Raw genomic sequence first — 26,673 nt, 5'->3', positions numbered from 1 at the left:
CTCTTTCCATGGTTTACCCAACCAGCAGGGATATTTCTTCTTCTGACATCACCTTTATGCTTTGCTGAAGGTGGAAAGATCCTGGTGGTACCTCAGGGTGGAAGTCTCTTGCTCAGCATGTGCCTTGTAGGGGGGAAACTCTGACATGGAAGAGCCCTCACAGAAGCTGGCACTGCTGCTCCACCTACACTTCCCAGTCCAGTTCCCTTTCTCAGCATCATATGGCCCCATTAGGTGTAGCCTGTGCTTGCGTCAGCATTGGGACTGCTTTACTGCTCTAAATCAAGGGCCTGGACTTCAGCTTTACTGATCTATGCCTTAACTGCCAAGCTAGCTTCTCCCAGAGACTTTACTTGGTGTCGTTGTAAATGGGGGGAATCCTGCTAGCTCAGAAGTGTTGATTCATTCCCCTTTCCCCTTTATCCTGAAGTTCTCCTGTGCTTCCTATTCTGTCTTCAAAGATATTATCCTAACATTCATGTGCCTAATTATAAGGACATTTAGTGTGGTTGTTTCCATTTGTCACTGTGTAGCTGATTGCACACTCCAGAACTGCATTCCTTAGTCCTGACCAAGCCTTAAACAGCACATGTCAAAGATCAAGAGACAAATCGTGGGAAGTCTGACTAGCATGTAGAGGAGCGACTTCTATCCTGAACACAGAGATCTCCAATGAATCGGGACAGGAAAGGGTTAGTGCATTTGGTTTTCAAAGTAATGTAGAAAAATCCTCAGACAACAGAGCAAGTCAATCATTAACTAGCAGATTCTGACACAGCAGCACAGCTCGACAGATAAACAGATCAAGTTCCTTCAATAGCATTACCAAGCTCCAGCCTGAAGGAACAAGTTCTTTCACAGTCTGCGCTCCAGCCACAGAAAGATGACTCTGAGGCTTTGCTGTGCCTGCATTTTTCTCCTTCTCCTTCCTGGCCTCTCAGATGGAGGGAAACTCCTGGTGGTGCCCATGGTAGGAAGCCACTGGCTTAGCATGCAGAAAGTGGTTGAAAAGCTCTCGGACAGAGGACACGAGGTGGTTGTGCTTGTACCAGAAGTGAGCTGGCATATGAAAACAACCCAGGCTTACACTGTGAAAACATACCCAGTGTCTCAGACACTAGAAGAACTGGACAATTCCTTTCGTGAGTACCTTGGCAGTCACCTGAAGGGCCTGCCTTTCCCAATGAATGCTATAGCAACGTACAAGAGCTCAGTGAATGTTTTCCGTACATTATTTGCTCAGTGCAAGGACCTCTTCAGCAGTAAGGAGACCCTGCAGTACTTGAATCAAAGCAGATTTGATGCTATCCTAACAGACCCCATTTTACTTTGTGGAGCAACCCTTGCTAATTATCTTTCTCTTCCATATGTGTTCTTCATAAGAGGATTTCCTTGCAACTTACACTATGAAGCACCACAGTGCCCAAACCCTCTCTCCTACATCCCAAGGCTATTTTCCTTCAACTCAGACCACATGACGTTTTTTCAGAGAGTTGAAAATGCACTGATTGCCCTCCTGGAGCTTATTTTCTGTCATCATTACTTTGAAGATGCAGTACAGCTTTCCTCAGAAGTTCTTCAGAGAGATGTATCTGTGATGGATCTTGTGGACTCTGCTTCTATTTGGCTTATGAGATTAGACTTTGTGTTTGAGTATGTGAGGCCAGTGATGCCCAATATGGTGTTTGTTGGAGGCATAAACTGTGTTCAGAACAAAGCTCTGCCTAAGGTATGTTCTTTTCCATCCAAGTAATACCTTTAGCTATGAGTTGTCATTGTGGCCTTTTAATGCTGTTGATTTTTTTATTTCTGGCAATTACCTTGATGGAGACAGATAACTCAGAATCCCTGAGAATTTCATGCAAAATCCCACAAAAATGGACTTAATCTAGCAGCTACAAATTACTTCCCTCAGTGATTTATATTCACCAGTTAGAAACAGTTGCTTATTTCATTTTCATGGAATCTGACATTTTAGGCATCTAGATTTCTTTCACCTGACCAAACCCCCAAGACTATTCTCTGAGAGTCACCTTTTTCCTTTTTCACTCTAGACTCAGCAAAGTCAGTTCTTTTGTTTTGGTTGTGTTTTCATGATTTATCATTTCCAAAGTGGCTGTCCAGCTGCACCTTTTTCTGTTTCTGCATCATGAGAAGACATAAATGTCATATTGAAATTAATCTAAAATCTGTGTGCCTAACATTCTGTGTGGAAACAGTGTATTTGGTCAAAGGCACTTGCATGCATATTAGTTTTCACACCTAGTCCTTGACACTTGCTTTTAGAAGAATTGTTCTTCAGGTTTTGTAAAGCTCATCTAGAAATTTCAATCCATTTTGATAGTTACCTTCTAGTCCTTAAAATGATAATTAGCACTAGACAATATTTTCTAGGCACAAGGCAGGAGACAGATCTCTTTCCTATGAAGTTACTCTCTCATTGTGATTTGTAGTCAAAGAATATCACTACACAACTGGAGTGCAATACTGTTTTATCTTCTTTCAGGAAATGTTATGCTCTTTGAGAGGCTTATGAAGCCTCTGAACTCAATAATGAATATGGCAAATAAAGAACACTATTAAAATAAGAATACTACTATAATATCATCAATAAGACTTTTCCTCTTCTTAGGCTCAAGGGAGTGGCACTTCCTCATCTGAGATTGAAGAGGCAAATTCTTGCTAGCTGCATTGGGTAACTCTTTGCTTCTGAGCTACCTTCAAGGGTAGAAGCATCCTCTCCTCATTTTATACCTGCATCTCCCATCTTCATACTGATGTGTCATTTGGTGGAAATCACAAGTTCCAAAGCTAGGAAAAAACTTGTGTATTCCTCTTACCTTCAGTCTGCCTTTTCTAGATACATTTTCAGTAGACAGCAGAGTTAGCAGAGCTCAGCAGCAAGGGAAGGATGCAGCAGAGTATAAACAAATTGCAAGTGTGTCCTAGAGGAGAAAAAACTCTACTTATCCATACACAGTGATCAGCCCTGGGTTGATCATTACTGTTCAGGAACATAAGCATGTGATAAGAATAGTCCCCCAAAACCCAGTAATCCATTGCTCAGCACACAAGAAAACAAAAATTTATAATGATTAGGAAAGGGAGAAAGAAGAAGAGATTCAAAATTGCCTTACCCTCCAGGGCTGTAAGCATCATCCACAGCCTGCAGTCTCAGAGGCAGTGGAAGAACATGGCACCACATGACAGGGCCTGAGGGAACACAAACTGCACTTATTCATTGACTAAGATAACCACCACCAGCTGCCCCAGGCTGCCTTTCCTGCAGTTACTTACTTTGCATAGGTATGTGTCTCAGGAGCAAATACATACTCGTTAATAGACACAAATCCAGCTGCTAAGTCACAATGTACCTAAAAGTTTAACACAAGGCTCACAGGAAATCAGACTCTACATCTTGGTTGAGCAGAGGTCCTGCACCAGCCTCATCCTCTGATGACTCCAGAAGTATTTGAAGGCTGGCATGGTAAGTTGTCCCTTATTAGGAAGACATGGCAAATGAACTTTAGCCAATGAAATTTAGCCAAAGTTAATGCAAAGTTGCTCTTTTGGGGATGCAGCTCATAAGCACATAGTTCCTAGAAACTGGTCAAAGCAGAGTTCAGAAATGGAAGCTATAGCAACCTTTCAAATTTGTTCTTCTTGTTGTTTCACTGGAAACACCCAATAGTTAGTTAAACATCTGGTTAGCTTGAAGCATGACAATAAAACCAGATTTGAGGAGGTAGTTACTGAAGTAAAGGAGCAATGTGACTCTCTTCATGAACCACACATTAGTCATTTTATCCATGCATTCCCATTCAAGGTGCTGATGAACTCAGTGGCAGTTCAGAGCAGCCTGATGCCACTTCAGCATCTGTTTGTTATGCTTTTGCAGAGGATGCTGAGCGCCTTAAAGCTGAGGAAAATTAATCTGCACTCTTGGGTCACCCACGCTTCAGCCTTGTTTAACATGAAATGTATGTCCCTCAGTATCCTTAAGTGAGGAAGCCTTTGCTCCAGGCTGGCACATAGTTCTTGCTGTTTATGACCTCTGATCAAACTACCCTGGGGCTCTAATCTGTACACACAACAGGAGTTGCTAAAGAGCACCAGACCCTTCTCACCTGATCAATGAGCCAGTCCTTACTGTCTGACTAATAATTAACTCAGTTCACATCTGACCTCAGCTGACTCTGTACTAACCTAAGAAGTTCATTCTTTCTTTCTTTGTCTGTTCTCTGTTATGCTCCAATTTCTGTTTTCTGAATCAGTTCCTCTGCCAGGAAGCATGGCCTTCAGGGGACAGTTGTGCCCCTGCATTAGGGGATTCAAAGCCACAGGTTCCACTATCAAGTTCCTAGTTAAATTCGTTCAGCTGCTGCTGTTCTTCTGCACCTCAGATCTGGGGTTGCATTGCACATCCTGGTAGTGGAGATCTATCCATAAGACATGCAGGTCTGAGTGCTTCCAGAAGGTGAGAATTAAACATCAACCTTCTGCATGCTGCTTAGGTGTTCTCAATTAGGAGAAGGAATGGTGTTGCAATTTCCATTCATTCTGCTGGGTGCATCTTCAAGGTTGCCTTTGAAAGCAAAACCTTGCTGCTTTTCTCACTGAGTACTTCTTCACTCAATGGTATTAAGCACAGTTAGGACAAGAGTACATCTCTGGTGTTAGTTGAGGAAAGATGGAATGTGCTGGCAAAGTTCCAAGCTTAGAAAGCATCAACAAGCAGGAAGAGGGACCTCATCCTCTAAGAACAGTCAGGTTAAGGGTGCTGCAAGTTTTGGATGGCACTTTGTCCTGCTGTAGATGCACAGCAGGACAGGATACATGTCAGTCCAGTCTCTGCTGGAGCCATCGCAAAATATATAGTATATAATTTTTAGTGAAAGAAATGTGTTTGTGAAAAGATCCTTTTGCAGTTCATTTGATATAAACTTGCAAATAATATGGTTTAGTACCTATTCCTCATTTGGCCATTTCATGCATCTTGGAATGCCATTAAAGACTCTGAGAGCTTTTCTTTTCCCCACTTTTACCTCAGACCTTCTCTCCTTTCTCTGAAGATCAAATCTTTTGTTATCAAGTGCTTGGAAGACAATTGCATTTTGGCACTTGCCCCTGAGTTTCCATATACAAGGAAATGTTTAAGAATTTGGTGATCTGGGGAAAGTAAAGTAAAAGGCTGACAGGAAAGACCACAGCACAAAATGCACAATTCATTCCATCACTTGAGGGACCAAGGCTGCCCACCTCCAAGTCTCCCGAGTTTCACTGTTTTTCCATTTCATGGTGCTGTATGGGCATCAAATTGCTAATGAGAATTTCTGCATGGTGCAGAAATGTAATTTAAAAGTGTCCAGCATTTAGATTAGAGCACATCCTGGCAAAAATAAAATCTTATCAGATATTACAATGAAAATGATAAGTAGCCTTTTTTATTTCCCCAAATTATTCGCTTTTTTGTTGAACTTCACCTGCATTTTGGTGAGTTTCCAGCTATCCTCCCCAGCAGGAGCCAGGCTTGTTAGCTTCCATTTCATCTTAGTTTCTTATGCCACATATATCTAGGACTCGAGATTGCAGTTATTCATCAGTTGGTTTTGTATCTGCCAGACTGATTGATTTTCATCTTTGCCACTATGTAAATGTGTCAATGTCTAAAGCCCAAGAGACTGCCTTTTAAAATTGTACCTTCCCCTTCTTTTAAAGGTTATATCATTAGGTTGTCAGATTTTCTGGACGTAGATGTCTTCTGTAAATTCCCATTCAGGTTTTAAGGTACCAACCAGGTTTCTGAATCAAGCAAAGCATATTCCATAGCAGATGGAATGCAGGAAAGGAATATGAAAGTATGGCAATCCTGAGGCCTTCTGAAACAGAGAAATGGAGAAGAAAGCCCTACTATCATCCCTCCTCATCTGGATAATTATGGTTAGTGCTTGTGTTGGAAGTGTGAATCCTCTTAGCAGGACAGTCTCTGGTGCTAGTTGGTTCACTCTAACTGGTAATCCATGTTCAAATGGAGGAAAAGGAGGGGCTCACAAGGAGTCTTTCAAAAGGGCATGGAGGCAGGAGAGGGCAAGATTGCTGTTATTGAAGACACAGGCAGATGTCAGGAAATTCCCCCCCTGGAAGACGCTTGACTATCTTTCTTCACCTGCTGGTCTAGCCTGAATGCATCCTCTTCTAGTGTTCATTCAACAGCCTTTTCAGAGGTTATGATCAGTAATTCTGTTTCTGTGCATCATCCTCCCCTGTGCTCTTTGAATAGTTCCCTTAGGTTAATATCATACTGGAAACTTAGGGTGGGGACAGTGGCAATAATGGTCCTGAGGGCAGGCGCTCCACATGGTCAAAGCTTTCCCTTCAGGCTTGAAAACACAAATGCAAAAACTGCATGTGAAGGAAAGTTCCACCAGGGATGCAGAGCCCTGCATGGCCTGAATAAGCAACTTGTATCCAAAAGTACCTGCCCAGTCACCTACTTATAAACTTTTATGGTGTGAGATAATCACCAACGTTAAAAACACAAGACATTTAAGATAGAGAAGGATCTGGACCTACAGAGTCAATGAACTGTTTCTGTCATGACCTGAGCTGACTCTGGCTTTGAACTCATGAGTTCCTGAATTAGAAACATGTTGGTTTATGTTATTTGTGGTACAATGGTGAACTGCAGTTTTGCAACTCAGTTATATTGCCATCAGGGGAAGAGGTTAGGTGGAAGTAATACGCAGATAAAGATTTTCTGTTGCCTTCTTATCTATACTCTGTGAAAATTGGGTCAGGCTTCAGTGAGATCTGCAACACTAGAGGTCAAAGAGTCATTTCAGTCTGCTCTTTATACGCCCAGTACCACCATGGGGGGTCAACACTCTGTGCAGCCATGTCTGTCATGGATTCCCACAAACCTCAGAACATGTTGTCAGTAAATGGCAGCCAAAGTCCCTGCGTGGATGATGGCAAAAAGTGTCATGAAGCTGTTCTCATACCACGGGAAGAAGAAGAGAAGCTAAGTCACTGAAGTGTACTCTCAGCTTAGGTGAGCAAATTGTATGATGAGAGGAGACATGCCTTTCTCTTGCTCATGCAAATCTGCTTTAGAAATACAAACCTCATCTCAACCTTTTACAACCTTTAACCAACTACATAAACTGCATTGTGTGCAAACCTGTGAACACCTGAACTGCCAGGCAAGTCAAAAGGGCAGAGATATCACTTAGATAGCATTGCCAAATAGGTGGAGCATGGCTACAAAAGCTTCTGAACCCTCCTAGCCTTTTCTGTACATGGGCTCCTTGCTGTTCAACTCACACCATGCTGGTGTCAGTGCTGTTGCTGCTCTTGTGCTGCCTGAATCCTGCTGCTGCTGGGAAGCTGCTGGTGATGCCAATGGAGGGCAGCCACTGGCTGAGTATGAAGGAAGTGCTGGCTGAGCTGAGCAAGAGAGGGCATGAGATAGTTGTTATTGCACCAGAGAGCAAACTACTGGTAGACTCCTCGAGTATGTATGAGTTGAAATCATATCCTGTGCCTTTTGAAGAGGGAGAGCTGAAACAACAAGTACGCATAGTTGGCACACAAGCTTTTAGCGAAGAACCTTTCCTCACCAGATTTGTGAATACATGGAATCATTTCCAAAAGAGCACTGCAATGTTTCATGCGTTCTGCAGTTCCTTACTGTACAACAAAGAGATGATGCAATACATTGAAGACAGTAAATTTGATGCCGTCTTTACAGATCCTATGACACCCTGTGGACAAATACTTGCTTTGCACTTTTCTCTCCCCACTGTTTTCTTCTTGCGGCTCGTCCCATGCGCTATAGACATGCATGCTTCTCAGAGTCCGGACCCACCATCCTATGTGCCACGGATGTACTCAGTCTATACAGATCACATGACATTCTCTGAGAGAGTGAAGAATTTCCTGATTGCTATTTCAGAGTATTTCACCTGCAGTATGATCTTTTCTCCATTTGAAACCCTGGCCTCAGAGTTTCTCCAGAAGCCAATGACAATGACGCAGCTTTTAAGTCATGGATCTGTTTGGCTGAAGAGAACTGACTTTGTCTTTGACTATCCCATGCCTGTAATGCCCAATATGATTTTCATTGGAGGCATAAACTGTGCAAAGAAAAATCCGTTATCTCAGGTCAGTGGTTTCCTTGATATGAACATGTGCATGGGGAATGCTGTTTGCAAACACTATTGGTGTGTATAAATGCATGCACGACCTTGTGGGATTTGTATAGGAGCCGTGAGGTATACTGTAGAGAGAAGAAATAGGTGGTAAGGACAGGAACTGGGTTGATTTTCATTCTCTCCCATTCCTGCAGCTGCTCCTCTACAACATTAGCAGGATCTAAGCATTTCTGCTTACAAAATTGTTTCCTTCAGACTAGCTGGAAGTAGTTCATCACTTGTGCTAACGAGGCGCACACCCACAAGTGTCTTAGCAGGCAGGTCCGTTGCATATCTTTGCCAGATGGGTATAATTAGCTGAAGCTATTTGTTTCATTGTCACAATTGATTTTTGAAAGCTGTTAATCTTACTGGTTAATAGAACCATTCTTCCCTCATTTAGAAGCAAAGTGTCATAATGTGTTGGCCTGTAGATAATGTTCTGGTTCCTCTATCAGTTTAATCTTAGCTTTTCACCACATGGATTTATTGTGCAATTTTCTGCAAAACTGCTGGAGGTTTTCATAGCTGGTACCCAGCACTGAGCCATCTACAACAGCTTACAATGCCATCTGATAGGTTTCCTTACAAGGGGTATACCAAAAAGCCACAGTGGTTTGGTCAATGTCTTTAAAAATTCTGGTGCATGCTATCAGCCTCCATACTAAATTGCTGGATTGACAAAATTACTTCTGCACAATCATTTTCAGGCTGATTGTCTGCAGACTGCATCTATGTATTAGTCTTGTGGCTTTCTGGGCCCTGGGCTATACTGTTCCTGGTTTGATCAACATTGAGTTGCTAATCCAACTTTAGGTACAGTTGCCATAACCTTGCGGTTGCCGTTCCTAATTCTAGGCCCTGTATCATCCTTCAAAAAAGGGGTTAGGTGGAAGCTATGTGCAGATATAAGTAAAGATTTTCTGTTGACTTCTTATGTTCAAATGTTCAGGTTTGCATCAGTGGAAAAAGTTTTTTTTCTCAGTTGCACCAACTGGTTTTGGTTAATTAAAAAAAAACCCAAACCAACACAACAAACCCCAAGTATTTTAGCATTGATTTCTCATACATATCTTTACTATGCTAAGTTTCCCTGGACAACTTGCCTCAGCCTTGTAAGAAAATGGTTTTAAAAAGTACCAAATTGCTATACTCTGTGACAATTGGGCCAGGATTCAGCAAGATCTGCAACACTTGAGGTCAAAGAGTCATTTCAGTGTGCTCTTTATACACCTAGTACCACCATGGGGGGTCAGCACTCTGTGCAGCCATGTCTGTCATGGATTCCCACACACCCCAGAACATGTTGTCAGTAAATGGCAGCCAAAGTCCCTGCGTGGATGATGGCAAAAAGTGTCATGAAGCAGTGCTCATAGCACAGGAAGAAGAAAAGAAGTCACTGAAGTGTAGTTCTCAGCTTGGGTGAGCAAAGTATTTGAGAGGAGACATGCCTTTCTCTTGCTTATGCAAATCTGCTTTAGAAATACAAACCTCATCTCAACCTTTTACAACCTTTAACCAGCTACATAAACTGCATTGTGTGCAAACCTGTGAACACCTGAACTGCCAGGCAAGTCAAAAGGGCAAAGATGTCACTTAGAAAGCATTGCCAAGTAGGTGGAGCATGGCTACAAAAGCTTCTGAACCCTCCTAGCCTTTTCTGTACATGGGCTCCTTGCTGTTCAACTCACACCATGCTGGTGTCAGTGCTGTTGCTGCTCTTGTGCTGCCTGAATCCTGCTGCTGCTGGGAAGCTGCTGGTGATGCCAATGGAGGGCAGCCACTGGCTGAGTATGAAGGAAGTGCTGGCTGAGCTGAGCAAGAGAGGGCATGAGATAGTTGTTATTGCACCAGAGAGCAAACTACTGGTAGACTCCTCGAGTATGTATGAGTTGAAATCGTATCCTGTGCCTTTTGAAGAGGGAGAGCTGCATGAACAAGTACGCATAATTGGCACACAAGCTTTTAGTGAAGAACCTTTCCTCACCAGATTTGTGAATACTTGGAATTTTTTACAAAATGCCTCTTCCATGTTTCATGCTTTCTGCAGTTCCTTACTGTACAACAAAGAGATGATGCAATACATTGAAGAAAGTAAATTTGATGCCGTCTTTACAGATCCTCTGTTACCCTGTGGACAAATACTTGCTTTGCACTTTTCTCTCCCCACTGTTTTCTTCTTGCGAGGCATCCGATGTGCTATAGACATCCATGCTGCTCAGAGTCCGGACCCACCATCCTATGTCCCACGTATGTTCTCATGCAATGCAGACCATATGACATTCTCTGAGAGAGTGAAGAATTTCCTGCTTGCTATTTCTGAGTCTTTCGCTTGCAGTATGATTGCTTCTCCATTTGAAACCCTGGCCTCAGAGTTTCTCCAAAAGCCAATGACAATTACTCAGCTTTTAAGTCATGGATCTGTTTGGCTAAAGAGACTTGACTTTGTCTTTGACTATCCCAAGCCTGTAATGCCCAATATGATTTTCATTGGAGGCATAAACTGTGGACAGAAGAAACCGTTATCTCAGGTCAGTCACTGGTTCTGAAAGGTAGAACAAGGGGGAATTTCTGGGAGTCCTACACTAGCATAATCTGGGTGAGGTTCAATAGTGTTTGATGTGGATGTTTCTTACCTATAGTCATAATTCAGATTAAGACTTTCTATATAGAAAATCCATATGAAAACCAGACCAGGTGAACATGGTATGATTTCACCTCCTTTCTTTGGGTCTGCCCAGTTGTGGGATTTTGTTCAGTAAGGGTGTCATTTGCTCTGCAGGGTTTAATTCTGGCTAAAGTCAGATACACAAACACTATTATGAACAGGAATTAATGCAAAAAGGACAGGTGTATTGTAGAACCTCTTCCAAAATTTCCATGCCTCACATAAGAGAGTATTTCTTCAAAAGCATTAAGCTGCTTGTCCAGTCAGAAAAAATAACTCACTGTTTTAGGTGCAATATCAACACACGTTACAGCAGTCTTGCACTGTGCCTCATAATCTGTTGTGAAGGTGTTGGTCTAAAACCAGCTACCAGCACAAAAATTAGACAGCTGAATTCTCAACTGTGCTTTCAGGAGACATGCAGTTTGAGGAAAGCTCCACCAGGGATGCAGAGCCCTGCATGGCCTGAATAAGCAACTTGTATCCAAAAGTACCTGCCCAGTCACCTACTTATAAACTTTTATGGTGTGAGATAATCACCAACGTTAAAAACACAAGACATTTAAGATAGAGAAAGATCTGGACCTAGAGAGTCGATGAACTGTTTCAGTCATGACCTGAGCTGACTCTGGCCTTGAACTCATGAGTTCATGAATTAGAAACGTGTTGGTTTACGTTTTTTGTGGTGCAATGGTGAACTGCTGTTTTGCAACTCAGTTTTGTTGCCATCAGGGTAAGAGGTTAGGAGGAAGCTATGTGCAGATATAGGTAAAGATTTTCTGTTGCCTTCTTATCTTCAAAAAATGCAGGTTTGCAACAGTGCAAAAAATATTTTTTTTGCAGTTGCACCACCTGGTTTCGGTTAATTAAAAAACCCCAAACCAACACAACAAACTCCAAGTATTTTAACATTGATTTCTCATACATATCTTTACTATGCTAAGTTTCCCTGGACAAATTGCCTCAGCTTTGTAAGAAAATGCTTAAAAAAATATCAAATTGCTATACTCTGTGACAAATTAGTCAGGCTTCAGTGAGATCTGCAACACTAGAGGTCAAAGAGTCATTTCAGTCTGCTCTTTATATGCCCAGTACTACCATGGGGGGTCAACACTCTGTGCATCCATGTCTGTCATGGATTCCCACAAACCTCAGAACATATTGTTGGTAAATGGCAGCCAAAGTCCCTGCGTGGATGATGGCAAAAAGTGTCATGAAGCTGTTCTCATACCACGGGAAGAAGAAAAGAAGCTAAGTCACTGAAGTGTACTCTCAGCTTAGGTGAGCAAATTGTATGATGAGAGGAGACATGCCTTTCTCTTGCTCATGCAAATCTGCTTTAGAAATACAAACCTCATCTCAACCTTTTACAACCTTTAACCAGCTACATAAACTGCATTGCGTGCAAACCTGTGAACACCTGAACTGCCAGGCAAGTCAAAAGGGCAGAGATATCACTTAGATAGCATTGCCAAATAGGTGGAGCATGGCTACAAAAGCTTCTGAACCCTCCTAGCCTTTTCTGTACATGGGCTCCTTGCTGTTCAACTCACACCATGCTGGTGTCAGTGCTGTTGCTGCTCTTGTGCTGCCTGAATCCTGCTGCTGCTGGGAAGCTGCTGGTGATGCCAATGGAGGGCAGCCACTGGCTGAGTATGAAGGAAGTGCTGGCTGAGCTGAGCAAGAGAGGGCATGAGATAGTTGTTATTGCACCAGAGAGCAAACTACTCATAGACTCCTCGAGTATGTATGAGTTGAAATCGTATCCTGTGCCTTTTGAAAAGGGAGAGCTGCATGAACATGTACGCTCATTCAGCGCGCAGTTGTTTAGCGAAGAACCTTTCCTCACCAGATTTGTGAATACTTGGAATCATTTCCAAAAGAGCACTGCAATGTTTCAAACTTTCTGCAGTTCCTTACTGTACAACAAAGAGATGATGCAATACATTGAAGAAAGTAAATTTGACGCCGTCTTTACAGATCCTATGACACCCTGTGGACAAATACTTGCTTTGCACTTTTCTCTCCCCACTGTTTTCTTCTTGCGGGGCTTTCCATGTGCTATAGACGTTCATGCTGCTGAGAGTCCGGACCCACCATCCTATGTGCCACGGATGTACTCAGTCTATACAGATCACATGACATTCTCTGAGAGAGTGAAGAATTTCCTGATTGCTATTTCAGAGTATTTCACCTGCAGTATGATCTTTTCTCCATTTGAAACCCTGGCCTCAGAGTTTCTCCAGAAGCCAATGACAATGACGCAGCTTTTAAGTCATGGATCTGTTTGGCTGAAGAGAACTGACTTTGTCTTTGACTATCCCATGCCTGTAATGCCCAATATGATTTTCATTGGAGGCATAAACTGTGCAAAGAAAAATCCGTTATCTCAGGTCAGTGGTTTCCTTGATATGAACATGTGCACGGGGAATGCTGTTTGCAAACACTATTGGTGTGTATAAATGCATGCACGACCTTGTGGGATTTGTATAGGAGCCTTGAGGTATACTGTAGAGAGAAGAAATAGGTGGTAAGGACAGGAACTGGGTTGATTTTCATTCTCTCCCATTCCTGCAGCTGCTCCTCTACAACATTAGCAGGATCTAAGCATTTCTGCTTACAAAATTGTTTCCTTCAGACTAGCTGGAAGTAGTTCATCACTTGTGCTAACGAGGCGCACACCCACAAGTGTCTTAGCAGGCAGGTCCGTTGCATATCTTTGCCAGATGGGTATAATTAGCTGAAGCTATTTGTTTCATTGTCACAATTGATTTTTGAAAGCTGTTAATTTTACTGGTTAATAGAACCATTCTTCCCTCATTTAGAAGCAAAGTGTCATAATGTGTTGGCCTGTAGATAATGTTCTGGTTCCTCTATCAGTTTAATCTTAGCTTTTCACCACATGGATTTATTGTGCAATTTTCTGCAAAACTGCTGGAGGTTTTCATAGCTGGTACCCAGCACTGAGCCATCTACAACAGCTTACAATGCCATCTGATAGGTTTCCTTACAAGGGGTATACCAAAAAGCCACAGTGGTTTGGTCAATGTCTTTAAAAATTCTGGTGCATGCTATCAGCCTCCATACTAAATTGCTGGATTGACAAAATTACTTCTGCACAATCATTTTTGAGATATAGGGCTGATTGTCTGCAGACTGCATCTATGTATTAGTCTTGTTGCTTTCTGGGCCCTGGGCTATACTGTTCCTGGTTTGATCAACATTGAGTTGCTAATCCAACTTTAGGTACAGCAGGCAAAACCTTGCCGGTTCCCTTCCTGCTTCCAGCCCCTGTATCATCCTTCCAAAAAGAGACTTCTCATGAAACTCTGGTTTGAGAACCAAGTTTCTGTTTTAATTAGCATCAAGATGTAAAATTGGTGGAGTCTGGACCATTTGTGATGTGAAGCATTAATACTTTTCAAATCCTTTATAAATGGAAAATGATTTGGACTGACAGGAGGAGAGAAATTTTTCATACTTTGAAAAGTATTGTTTGGAAAATTAATGATCTGTTAATTGGCCCTTTTGAGTAGATCACTTATCACAGGATCACAGGGTATTAAATGTTGAAAGGAACCTCTGAATATCAAGTCCACTACCCTACCAAAGCAGGGCCATGGAATCTAGCACAGGTCGTGCAGGAATGCAACCATGTGTCTCTTGAAAGTCCCTACAGGAGACTCCACAAATTCCCTGGGCAGCCTGTTCCAGTGCTCTGTGATCTTCTCAGTGAACAGTTCCCCCTCACACTGAGGTGGAACCTCCTGTGCTGTAGTTTATATCCATTACCCCATGTCATATAACAGGGTGCAACTGAGAGTAGCGTATCCCCTCCCTCTTGACACCCAGTCCTCATATATTTATATACTTTTATTAAATCCCATCTCAATCTTATCTTCTTGAGACTAAAAAGCCCCAGGCCTCTCAGCCTGTCCTCAGAGGGCAGTGCTCTGGTCCCTCAGGCATTCTTGTAGCCCTCTGTTGGACTCTCTCGAGTAGATCCCTGTCTCTCCTAAACTGGGGAGCCCAAACCTAGATGCAATATTCCAAGTGAGGTCTCACCAGGGCAGAGTATAAGCGAGAGAGAACCTCCCTCAATCTGCTGGACATACTCCTCTTAATGCACCCCAGGATACCATTTGCCCTCTTGGCCACAGGGGCACATTGCTGACCCATGGATAACTTGTTATCCACCAGGACTCCCAGGTCCTTCTCCACGGGGCTGTTCTCTAGCAGATCACCTCCTAACCTGTACTGGTGCCATATATTATTCCTTCCCAGATGCAGGGCTCTGCACTTATCCTTGTTGAACATCATTAGGTTCTTCTCTGCCCAGCTCTCCAGTCTGTCCAAGTCTCGCTGAATGGGCACACAGCCTCCAGGCATATCAGCCTAGCCTCCCAGCTTGGTGTCATCAGAAAACTTGGTGAGCAGACACTCTGTCCCCTCGTTCCCCCGACTTCTTAAAGGATCCCTCATTTCCTTAAATTCCAGTGTTCTTCCAGTACAAAGAAATGGGTGTTTCACAATCTAACTGCTGCTCTGATTACTTGTCTTCTAAATTACCTGAACTTTAACACTTCTTAATCCATTTTTGCTGATTATACAATTATCATAAAGCAAATAAGTCTAAAGATCATCCAGAGAAAGCACAGCACAGACTTAAAAAAAAATGTGGAACTAGACATATTCTTTTTGAGCAGTACTCACCAGATCTCTGCAGAAATGGCCCCAGTGCACAGTGCTTAGCTGCAAGTCACAGTGACTCTGGTTCTGCTCCTGTTCCTGATCAGTTTGGCTGCTGGTGGTGCCAGTGGATGGGAGTCATTGGATCAGCATGCACAAAATCATGGACACTCTCATGCAAAAGGGATGTGAAACAGTCATCGTTGCACCTGAAATCAATGTACATATAAAACCATCTGAGAACATTGTTATGAAAATGGATCTAATACCTTTCACACAGGAAGAGGTGGATGGAAGTATTTAATCTTTTCCTCAAGGAGTATGTGAAGAAGGTTTGTTTCCGGAAAGATTGCTTAACAAATACCAGGGCTGAAATGCATCTCTGCCATTTCTCTCTCTACCTGTGCACACTTACTATACAAAAAGGGGCTTGTCACATATTTTGAGGAAAGGAAGTTTGACACTCTGTTTACTGGCACCGTGGTACCCTGTGGGTAGATACTGGCAGAGCATCTTTCACTGCCTTCTGTGGTTTTGGGGTTTTTTTTTGACAAGGAGTGCCATATGATTTAGATTTGAAAGCCACTCAATGTCCCGGTTGCATTTCTTATGTCCCCAGGGCACACACAGAGTACACAGACCTCATGAACTTTCTCCAGCAGGTGAAGAATCTGCTCTTTGAGATCCCAAATTATTTTCTCTGTGATACTATCAACCATTCGCAAAACTGGCTTCTGAGTTCCTTCATGGTCACTGGACCCCAGACAGCCTCCAATCACCACATCTCCCACCAACCCTTCTCTATTTGTAAAGAGTAAGGTGAGCAAAGCCTTGCCCCTGGTGGGCTCACACAGGAGCTGGGATAAGAAGCTATCCTCTGTACACTCTAAGAACCTCCTAGACTGCCTCCTCTCAGCTGTGTTAAGTTCCCAGCAGATATCTGGCTGGTTAAAGTCACCCACAAGGACAAGGGCTCGTGATCTTGAGACAGCCTCTAGCTGCTTATAGAATAATACAGAAACCTCTTCATCCTTGTTGGGTGGTTTATAACAGACTCCAACCAGGATGTTGGCCTTGTTGGCCTTCCTCCTAATTCTCCCCACCAGCAATCAACCTGATCATCCTTGATCTCTAGTTCCAAGGCATCTAGAGCCTCCCCAATGTATAGGGCCACCCCTCCTCCCCTCCTCCCTAGCCTAGCCATCAATTACTCCAGTCGTGCTTCCCTGGTGCTTAACATACCACTTTTGTCACGCTTTCATCTTCATCAGACTTCTTACTCCAGAAGCAATTTTAAACAGTTCTTCCTCATCTGCTATGGGGTCACAAGGCTCCTAGAGATGAATGCTCCAAGAGACAGGTGCAGGGGTGAGAGGCAGGCCTTGACTAGGGGCAAAGGAGCAGCCTCTGCAAGGCCGAATGGTGATATGGATGTGACATATCTCTGCTGCTTGCCAAAGGTTCAGCCAAAGGGAGCCTATCACAAATGCAGAGTCACCACAACCTGCCCTCATGCCTCCTTCCTGGGGCACTCTTTACAGTTCCTTCACCATGAACACATGGGCGTTGTCCACTACAGAGCACCAACCTGTGAAGTGAGATGAACTTAGGACTTGATACAAAGGCTTTTATCAAATCAGTGATTATACATTTACTACACAGTAAATACCATAAGGATCACAAGTTAGGCTGTAGCACAGATTGCTTAAAAGTACGGAGCTGATGCTATTGCTTCAGTACCACCAGCAGTTTTTCTGAGTGGTACTCACCAGATTTCTGCAGAAATGGCCCCAGTGATTCATGCTCATCTGCAAGTCACAGTGACTCTGGTTCTGCTCCTGTCAATGCTCAGTTTGGCTACTGGTGGGAAGCTGTTGGTGGTGCCAATGGATGGGAGTCATTGGCTCAGCACGAGGGAAGTGTTGGACAGACTCAGTCAGAAGGGACACGAAATAGTCGTCGTTGCACCTGAAATCAATGTATACATAAAGCTATCAAAGAATTTCATTAAGAAAATGTACCCAGTCCCTTTCACAGAGGAAGAGGTGAAGGGAAGTCTCTAATAATTTCAACATGATGTATTTAAGAAGGTTCTTTTTGGGAAAGATTTCTTAACATATACCAGAGGCTGAAAAGCATCTCTGTCTTTTCTCACTCCACCTGTGAAACTTACTCTACAAAGAGTTTGTCACATATGATGAGGAAAGCAAGTTTGGTGCTCTCTTTATAGACTCTGCAGTGCCCTGTGGACAGGCACTAGCAGAGCATCTTTCACTTCCATGTTTGGTTTTTGGATTTTTTTTTTTACAAGGAGTGCCATGCGGTTTAGATTTAAAAGCCACTCAGTGTCCCAGTCCCCCTTCTTATGTCCCCAGGGCATTTACAGAGTACTCAGACCACATGAACTTTCCCCAGCGGGTGAAGAATCTGCTCTTTGAGTTCCTAAATTATTTTCTCTGTGATTTTGCCTTTCAACCATTCGCAGAAATGGCTTCTGAGTTCCTCCATTAGCCCATGACTGTGTCAGAACTCTTAAGCCACGCTTCCATTTGGCTCATGAGATTTGATTTTGTGTTAGATTATCCAAGACCTTTGATGCCCAACACAGTTTTTATTGGAGGAGTACACTGTGCTCACAAGGAGCTACCTCAGGTAGGTGACACTCTGGTTTTAATTCATGCTCTGATACACTTCTGTCTTTAGCAAAGGTGGAATTTCCAGTCCCTGGTAGGAATGAAGTTCCTGGCTTGGTTGACTTAGGCAAACCCTTGTGAAAGAAATTATTTTTCTCTCGCTTTCTATTTCCTGTGTAGGCAGCTATACCTGTGCACTAAGAAAGTCTGTTCAGTTGATGCCTTTACATTACACCTACATGAAGCCATTTTGTATAACACTGTGCAACTTGGTAGCTCCTTTCTCCCACAGTGAGTGATGGAAGAGCAGAGAGTAAGAGTGAGGGCCTGTCAAAGACTTGCAGTTAGGTATAATCCATAAGGCTTTGCAAACTGTTTTAGTAGGGTCTGGCATTTACCGGGAAATGCATGTCAGGCTTCTGCCCTCATGCAGCCTTGCTGCCTTACCACTATCTTCTCTGCCAACAAATTTGTCTGCTGCTTCACAAGGGTATTTCCAAAGCTGGAATCGGGAGGAATGCCACAAGCTGTGGACTGCCAGGCTAAGAAGCACCATCTCTGTTTACAGGCAGGCCTCAGAAGATTTGATCTTGCTGATGGCTGTGTGAGATCTGAGGAAAAAAAAGAAAAAAAGAAAAGAAAAGGAAGTCAATGAGCCTCAGGATCTGCATGTGATCACTTGGCTCAGAAAGCTCCCTACAAACAGAGCCTGCCACCACCTGATGAATTCAGTTTCTTTGCAGCTTTGCAGATGGACATAACCACAGGTCAGCAGTGCATCCCATGAATTTTCACAGATTTGTTAAAGCACAGCTTTTCAGCCCTTCCATTTGGCTGTGAAAAAAAAGTTACATTGTTTTTCATCTCCTAGGTTAGTAAAGCTCCTCAAATCTTTGTCAAAAAGTTGAGAGCAAAATCTTCAACCATTTGTGCTTTGCAGGAATTTGCAGTCCTTCCCTGGTGCTTATCATCCCACTTTTGTCACACTTTCATCTTCATCAGACTTCTTATTCCAGAAACAATTTTAAATAGCTATTCCACGTGTGCTGTGGGGTCACAAGGCTCCTATAGATGAATGTTCAAAGAGACAGGTGCAGGGGTGAGAAGCAGGCCTTGACTAAGGGCAGAGGAGCAGCCTCTGCAAGGCCGAATGGTGATATGGATGTGACATATCTTTGGTCCTTGCCAAAGGTTCAGTCAGAGTAAGCCTATCAGAAATGCAGTCTTAATGCAACCTTCCTCTCATGCCTCCTTCCTGGGGCACTCTTTACAGTTCCTTCCCCATAAAAACATGGGCGTTGTCCACTACACTGCACCAACCTGTGAAGTGAGATGAACTTAGGCCTTGATACAAAGACTTTTATCAAATCAGTGATTATACATTTACTACACAGTAAATACCATAAGGATCACAAGTTAGGCTGTGGCACAGATTGCTTAAAAGCATGGAGCTGGTGCTATTGCTTCAGTACCACCAGTAGTTCTCTTTCTGAGTGGTACTCACCAGATTTCTGCAGAAATGGCCCCAGTGCACAGTGCTCATCTGCAAGTCACAGTGACTCTGGTTCTGCTCCTGTCCATGCTCAGTTTGGCTGCTGGTGGGAAGCTGCTGGTGGTGCCAGTGGATGGGAGTCATTGGCTCAGCATGAGGGAAGTGTTGGACAGACTCAGTCAGAAGGGACATGAAGTCGTCGTCGTTGCACCTGAAATCAATTTATATATAAAGCCATCAAAGAATCTCATTATGAAAATGTACCCAGTCCCTTTCACACAGGAAGAGCTGGATTACGCTTTCTGGAAAACGAGTCAGGATGCCTTTGACAATGGACCTTTTCTGGAAAGATTTCTTAAAACATATGAACAGATGAAAAATACTTCTGCCATGTTACTGTCTACCTGTACTTACTTGCTGTACAACAAAGAACTTGTCAGAGACCTTAAGGAAAGCAAGTTTGATGCTGTTTTTACAGATCCACTACTACCCTGTGGGCAGATAGTGGCCGAGTACCTTTCAGTCCCTTCCGTGGTTTTTTTGCAGCAAATGCCATGTGATTTAGATTTTGAAGCCACTCAATGTCCCAATCCTTCTTCTTACATCCCCAGGGTATTTACAGACCTTACAGACCACATGAACTTTTTCCAGCGGGTGAAGAATGTGCTCTTTGGTCTCCCAAATTATTTTCTCTGTGATATTGTCTTTGAACCATATTCACAACTGGCTTCTGAGTTCCTCCAGAGGAATGTGACTGTGCTCAGTCTCTTAAGCAAGGCTTCCATTTGGCTTCTAAAGATAGACTTTGTTTTACAATATCCAAGACCATTGATGCCCAACATGGTTTTGATTGGTGGGGTAAACTGTGCTCCCAAGAAGCTCTCTCAGGTAGGTCATACTCTGGCATTTTTTGTTTGTTTGTTTTTTTCTGGTTGTTATTGCAGTCTTTTACATACTCTAAGAAGTTGCAACACAGGTCCACCCTGATACTGCTGATTTCCTCTGTGGTACTACCTATACTCTTTAATGAAGGATTCTTTCAATTTTGAATTATTCCAGACTCCTAACATACTTAGAGTAGAAGGTCATTTGCAGGTGTCTCAGCCAATCTTCTTGTTAAAGTGGGTTCAGTTAGTTCAGGTTGTGCCATTCTAGGTCTTGTCAAATTTGAATGCCTCCTGTAAGGCATACAGTGAAAACATTTTTTATAGGCACTTCAAATTTTCCAGTTTTGCAGCTTCTATCTGTTCCCTCTTGTCCTGCTACTGTCCATCCGTGGAAAAGTAGAACTTTGTCTTCCTTATGCTCCTCTATTAAGGTCATTGATGACATCAATAAGATATCCTGCTTAGCCTTTTCTTCTGAATCCTGAACAAACTCATCTTTCTCCCTTTCTCTCTTTATATGTCCTGGTCCCCAGTTTCTAATCATCCCCTTGACTATTGCTGGACTTGCTCACGTACTTCAATATCTGGGCTGTTACCTCTCTAGCTGCAAGGACCCTAGATAATTTTCTGCAGCATTGCTGTTTGTCCAGCTGGATTGCATCCTGTTGTGTGACACGGGGATACCCCACCCCAGTGGATTGGCATAACTTTGCTTTTGCCTTTGCTGACTCTAGTGAGGCTCCTGTTGGCCCATTTCTTCAGCTTGTGGCTTTCGGAATATTGCAGGTCAGTCATGCTCCTTACTCAAAGCATCAACTGCTATCAGAGAAACGAATTATAATTTAGGTTACTTTGCTCTAGATAGTGACATTGCAAAACAGGGAAGTAGGGCTTATTTTTCAGGAAAAGATGAATCTAACACAGCAAAAATTCAGTATTTTGATCAAATTTGGTCCACAATCTAGACAAGCAAAGGTAGAGTAAAAGATATAGTGAACCTGTGAAAAGAACTATGACAGAGGATCTGAGACAGAGATCTGTACAATCTAGAGAAGAGTAGCAAAGGTGAAAGGGCAGCTGAGAAGTGGCTTCTCCCAGAACCTGCCCTGTAACTAACACTGAAAAGAGGCAGAAGTAAGCATAGAGCAAATAAAAGAGTATGTATTCACACCATGCAACAAACACAAACAAAACCCCCAAACCAACAAAACAATTATGCCTCCCAAGAGCAGCAGGTTTGAGAGGTTTTTTAGACAAAACCTGTGAACCTCAAAAGGATTTGAATGGTTAATAAGAGGGACATTCTGACTGCAAGGCTTCCTAGGCTTACAAAAGAGGGAAGCATGGCTTCCCCTGACAAGGGCTATTTGCTGTACCCTTTCCAAACAGTTGGCTCCCAGCTCTGCACTTTACTTTCTCCTGATAGATGATCTCGTTTCACCCTTGCCATTGGAACAGTCTGAACTTGTGGACTTCAGTCTCTGGCTTCATACACACGTGACAGGCTGTTTGCATGTTGCTCAAAAGGCACTGACACAGCTTTAAAACTCTTACAAAGTTGCCTTCAGCCTTTAAGGGTTTAGTTTGTGGCTTTAACCTCTTTCATGTTGCTTTATAGCTTTACAAGCTAGCACAGGGCCACAATATGGCTGCAACTCTAGGTTAACTACCTGAAGGTGCACTGCCACCTTAGGGCACACATAATGCTGCATCACCTCCTTATGTGAGGTCTTTTCCTCTCTCTCACTGAAAGATGAAAATGCACACTTGGGTACTGCAGCTATCTCTCTGCTTGGCTTGTTAGGACACCTTCTCTTCACCTCTTTTAGCTTTAGGTCTTTTGAAATTGCCTCTTGGTCAGCTAGATGGAACATTTTGACTGAACAGGCTGCAGAATGTGACTGGTTTGGTGTCTGAAACTCCTTCCTCTTTCCTGCATTTTCCTTAGTTGTTAAGAGTCCTTCTTGCTGGCTCATGAGAATCTCTTCTTTTACCATGACACACGGAGAACCTCCTGTGAAAGTAAACTTTTGAGGACACACTTCATATGAGCCCTTTGATGTGCTTATAACACGCAGGCAGCTAGAGCAAAGGTAGGCACTTCATGAAGCAGATCTTCCATCACTTCTACCTGCTCCAAGACAACTCTTCCAGACTGCCTTGGTCCTTTGATAGCACTCTTATCAATTCAGTTATCACTGTTGATAAACTTTGAACTCCAACAACATGTCTCAGTAAACATTTTGTGGAGGTAAAGATTAAAGACCATCAAGTTATAAATGAGGTACAACTGGGGTTGTTTTAAATTCCATATACTGCTTGGTAGAAGGCAGAAGGAGCAGTTCATGTCGGTTCCTGCCAGCAGTCCCGTAAGAGTGATGCAGAGGTACCGAAGACATGCTGGGCTCGCTCTTCTTCTTTCTTTCTGGAGTTTGGCACAAGGTGGGAAGCTCTTGGTCGTGCCTCAGGATGGAAGTCACTGGCTCAGCATGCGTATGGTTCTGGAGAAACTCTGGGAAAGGGGGCATGAAATCATTGCAGTGGTTCCTGAGGCCACATTGCTCATGAAAAGCTCAGAAAATTTCACCATCAAAACATACTCTGTGCCTTACACACAGGAGTTTCTGGATAGATTCTACCATTCCATTGGTGAAAACAGTTTTGCTGACCCTCCCCTTCTAGAAAAAATTTCATTTGTTCTCAGCAACATATCAGAAGGGATGAGAGTGTTCTCTACTACTTGTCGGCATCTCTTATACAATGAAGAACTAATGAAGTACCTCCGGGACAGCAAATTTGATGCCATTATGTCAGATCCTGTGTTGCCTTGTGGACCCATTATTGCCGAACATCTCTCTCTCCCTTCAGTGTACTTCATGCGTGGTCTACCATGTTCCTTAGACTACAAAGCTACCCAGTGTCCCAGTCCTTTTTCTTACGTGCCGAGGACTTTCATGTCCAGTTCAGATCACATGACATTTATGGATCGTGTGAAGAACCTCCTGATTGGGTCTTCAGAGCTTTTGCTTTGCCATCTGTTTTACTTACAACATGAAAACTTAGCTTCTGAGTTTCTTCACAGGGAAGTAACGGCATTAGAACTGTTTAGCAAAGCATCAGTTTGGCTGATGAGATACGACTTTGTTTTTGAGTATCCGCGCCCAATAATGCCAAATATGGTCTACATTGGAGGCATCAATTGTGAGCAGAAGCAGCCATTATCACAGGTTTGTCATTGTTTATGTTGGGGGTGTTACAGTATTTATTACCAGCTATTTTAAGATTTGCTTTTTAAAGTGCTTCCTATAGTAGTATTTGTGCTGGAGCTAATATGCAATCAAATACCTGTTTCCTTAGTTGTTAGAGTCCATTTTTGCTAGCTTATGAAAACCACTTATTTTACCATGACACACTGTGGTAGTTTGGAGTCACCATCAGTGGAGGTGTTTAGGAAGAGACTTGATGGGGTGCTTGGTGCCATGGTTTAGTTGATTAGACAGTGTTGGATGATAGGTTGAACTCGTTGACCTCAAAGGTCTCTTCCAACCTGGTTAATTCTATTCCTATTCTATTCCTATTCCATTCCTATTCCTATTCTTTTCCTATTCTATTCCTATTCTAGGTTGTGCCTGGAAAATCTTCCACAGATCCTGAGCAGAAAGGTAGTGTAATGTAAATAAATCACTATTGTATGTGAAAAAGAAAATAATGATAAGATCTAAATAATGCAGTTAGATAACTAACATAAAAGATAGATTTGTAAACTAACTATCTTTTTGGCTTTCTCTCTCTGGCCAACACTCTGCTTCTGCTGGCTTTGCTGACCTTGAACATGTTCTTGGGGTTAAGTACTAACAGCAGCTCTGCTCTTTCTCTTATCTGGTGTATAGGGGGAGGGAAGAAAACAGGGAGGGGGAAGCCATGAATAGCTCCCTGGTTAGTCCAGGGGGTCTTGTGTTGTTTATATATCATACATATATGTAAAAATTGTATATTTTGTACATCATCATTGCATTCCATATTTTAGATTGTAGTTTTGCTTGTAAATACTGCTTCATTTACTTTCCAACTGAGCTGGTCTGGCAATTTTATACTGGGGGGAATGTTCAACCCACCACACGCATGGAGAACCTCCTATGAAAATAAGCTTTCTAGGACACACCCAAGTACCTTTGGCAAAGGAAGGCATTTCATGAACCACATCTCCTATCACTCCTACCTGCTCCAAGACAAGTCTTCCAAACTGCTGCTGCTCTTCAGAGCTCTCCCCAGCCAGGTGTGCTTGGTTGGGGGTCTAACACAGAGAACCTTCTATCAAAGTAAACTTTTGAGGACACACTTCATATGAGCCCTTTGATGTGCTTATAACACCCAGGCAGCTAGAGCAAAGGTAGGCACTTCATGAAGCAGATTTTCCATCACTCCTACCTGCTCCAAGAAAACTCTTCCAGACTGCTGCTGCTCTTCAGAGGTCTCCCCAGTCTGGTGTGCTTGGTTAGGGGTCTAACACAGTCTCTCTTCTCCAGCCAGCAATTGCTCTTGTTCAGCTACTATTCCTTGTTTTATTTTGTAAGTATGCAAACTTCTGGCATCCACCTTTTCATTTTAAGTCTCTCCCACTCCTGCCAGCACTCTTCTATTGCATTACTGGGATCTAGCCATTTTTGCTTACAAAGTTGTTTTCTTTGGGTAGGTGGAAGTAGTTCATCACTGCACTCTTGCTAACAAGGCACAGAACCATGAGTTAGGGTGATCCTCATCTTCACAGGCAGGTCTGTTGCTTATCCTTGCCAGATCAGTATAATTAACTGAATTTATTTGTTTTCCTGCCAGAATGAATTTTTTAAAACAATCAGTATTTTTGGTTAATAGAACCATCTCTTCATAGTTTAGAAAAGTGTCATAATGTGTCAGTTAGCAGATAATGTTATGGTTCCTCTTTCAGTCTTGTCTTAGCCTTTTGCCAGATGGACTTTTGTATTCATAAAGGAGGAATTTTGTACTGAAGATACGAGTTAAATTCCTGCTTGGGCTGAATTATATAATTAGACATGAAAAATTATTTTTCTCTCATCTTCTTCTTCACTTTCCCTTTTATGTATATTCAGCTATAGCTTTGGACTTCTAAAGTAAGCTCAGTTGAATAGAAACTATATTTTTTGTAGTGAAGATCTGGTCCCAGCCAAAGGGATTTTCAGAATTTGTAGACAAAATGTTGGATTTGTCATATGAATATCTCCCATGGGACAGTCCAGACAACCTTAAAAGCTCTTTCCAGGCTCAAACCCCAAGTCCTAATGAATTGAGCCATGAAGCAGGTCTGATTTGACAGCTATAGTGCAGCATGACTAGCACTGAGGAGATGGATGCAGCCTTGGTGACTGTACTAAGCTCTTAGATGTGGTATGTGCTTTGGGTGCCTCTGATGCGGAAGAGAGCAATGTACAAAGTTATTGCTAGAGAGCCTTCTATGCTGCTGTTTAGGAAAGTGTGGAGAGTTGTGCTGTTCTTTTTGGTGCCTAAGGTTTCTTTTTGGTCATATAATAAAGGAAATGTGCGCAGCAGGGTAAGGTCACAAAGCCTGTGTGGCAATTACACCATTCCCCAAGTGGTAGAGGTGGCTGTGATTTGACAAATTGTAGTGCAATTTGCCGCCAGAGCATTCATACAAGTCCATTACTGCTGGACACAATGCAAGATCTTTCAAGTGACAAAGAAGAGCCCAGAATTAGGCCCTGAAGAGTTTTCTGGAAAATCTCCCTCAAAGAGTGTTCACAGAGTGCTACACTGCCTTCCCTACCACAAATGCAAACCGTCCAGCCCCTGAGGCAGGGCCCACACACTGAAATACTGCTTAATGTGAGTGATAGGTCCTGCAGAAAAAGTGGGAATCATGACTCCATATTCATTGGTGTTCTTACTCTAGAAATAATTTTAAACAGTTCTTCCTCATCTGCTATGGCTCATAGGAATGAGTGTTCCAAAAGACAGGGGCAAGGGTGAGAGGCAGGCCTTGACCAGGGACAAAGGAGCAGCCTCTGCAAGGCCGAATGGTGATATGGATGTGACATATTCTGCTACTTGCCAAAGGTTCAGTCAGAGGGAGCCTATC

General features: G+C 42.9%; 1 protein-coding gene across 3 annotated transcripts in view; it reads left to right on the top strand.

The window, feature by feature from the left end:
- The window catches only part of LOC104308871 (UDP-glucuronosyltransferase 1A1), an 84,049-nt gene that overhangs the window by 29,821 nt on the left and 27,555 nt on the right, over positions 1 to 26,673 (top strand). The window contains exon 1 of one of the 3 annotated variants that reach the window (XM_054172146.1): positions 884 to 1,729. The exons of the other annotated variants lie outside the window; for them this stretch is intronic. Coding sequence (XP_054028121.1) covers positions 884 to 1,729 — 846 coding nt within the window. Of the gene's footprint in view, positions 1 to 883; positions 1,730 to 26,673 lie in introns of those variants that run through there. 3 annotated transcript variants of the gene reach the window in all.

The sequence above is a fragment of the Dryobates pubescens genome, chromosome 2, assembly GCF_014839835.1.
Source record: "Dryobates pubescens isolate bDryPub1 chromosome 2, bDryPub1.pri, whole genome shotgun sequence".
Taxonomy (NCBI): domain Eukaryota; kingdom Metazoa; phylum Chordata; class Aves; order Piciformes; family Picidae; genus Dryobates; species Dryobates pubescens.
This window is presented reverse-complemented; position numbering and strand designations above follow the sequence as displayed.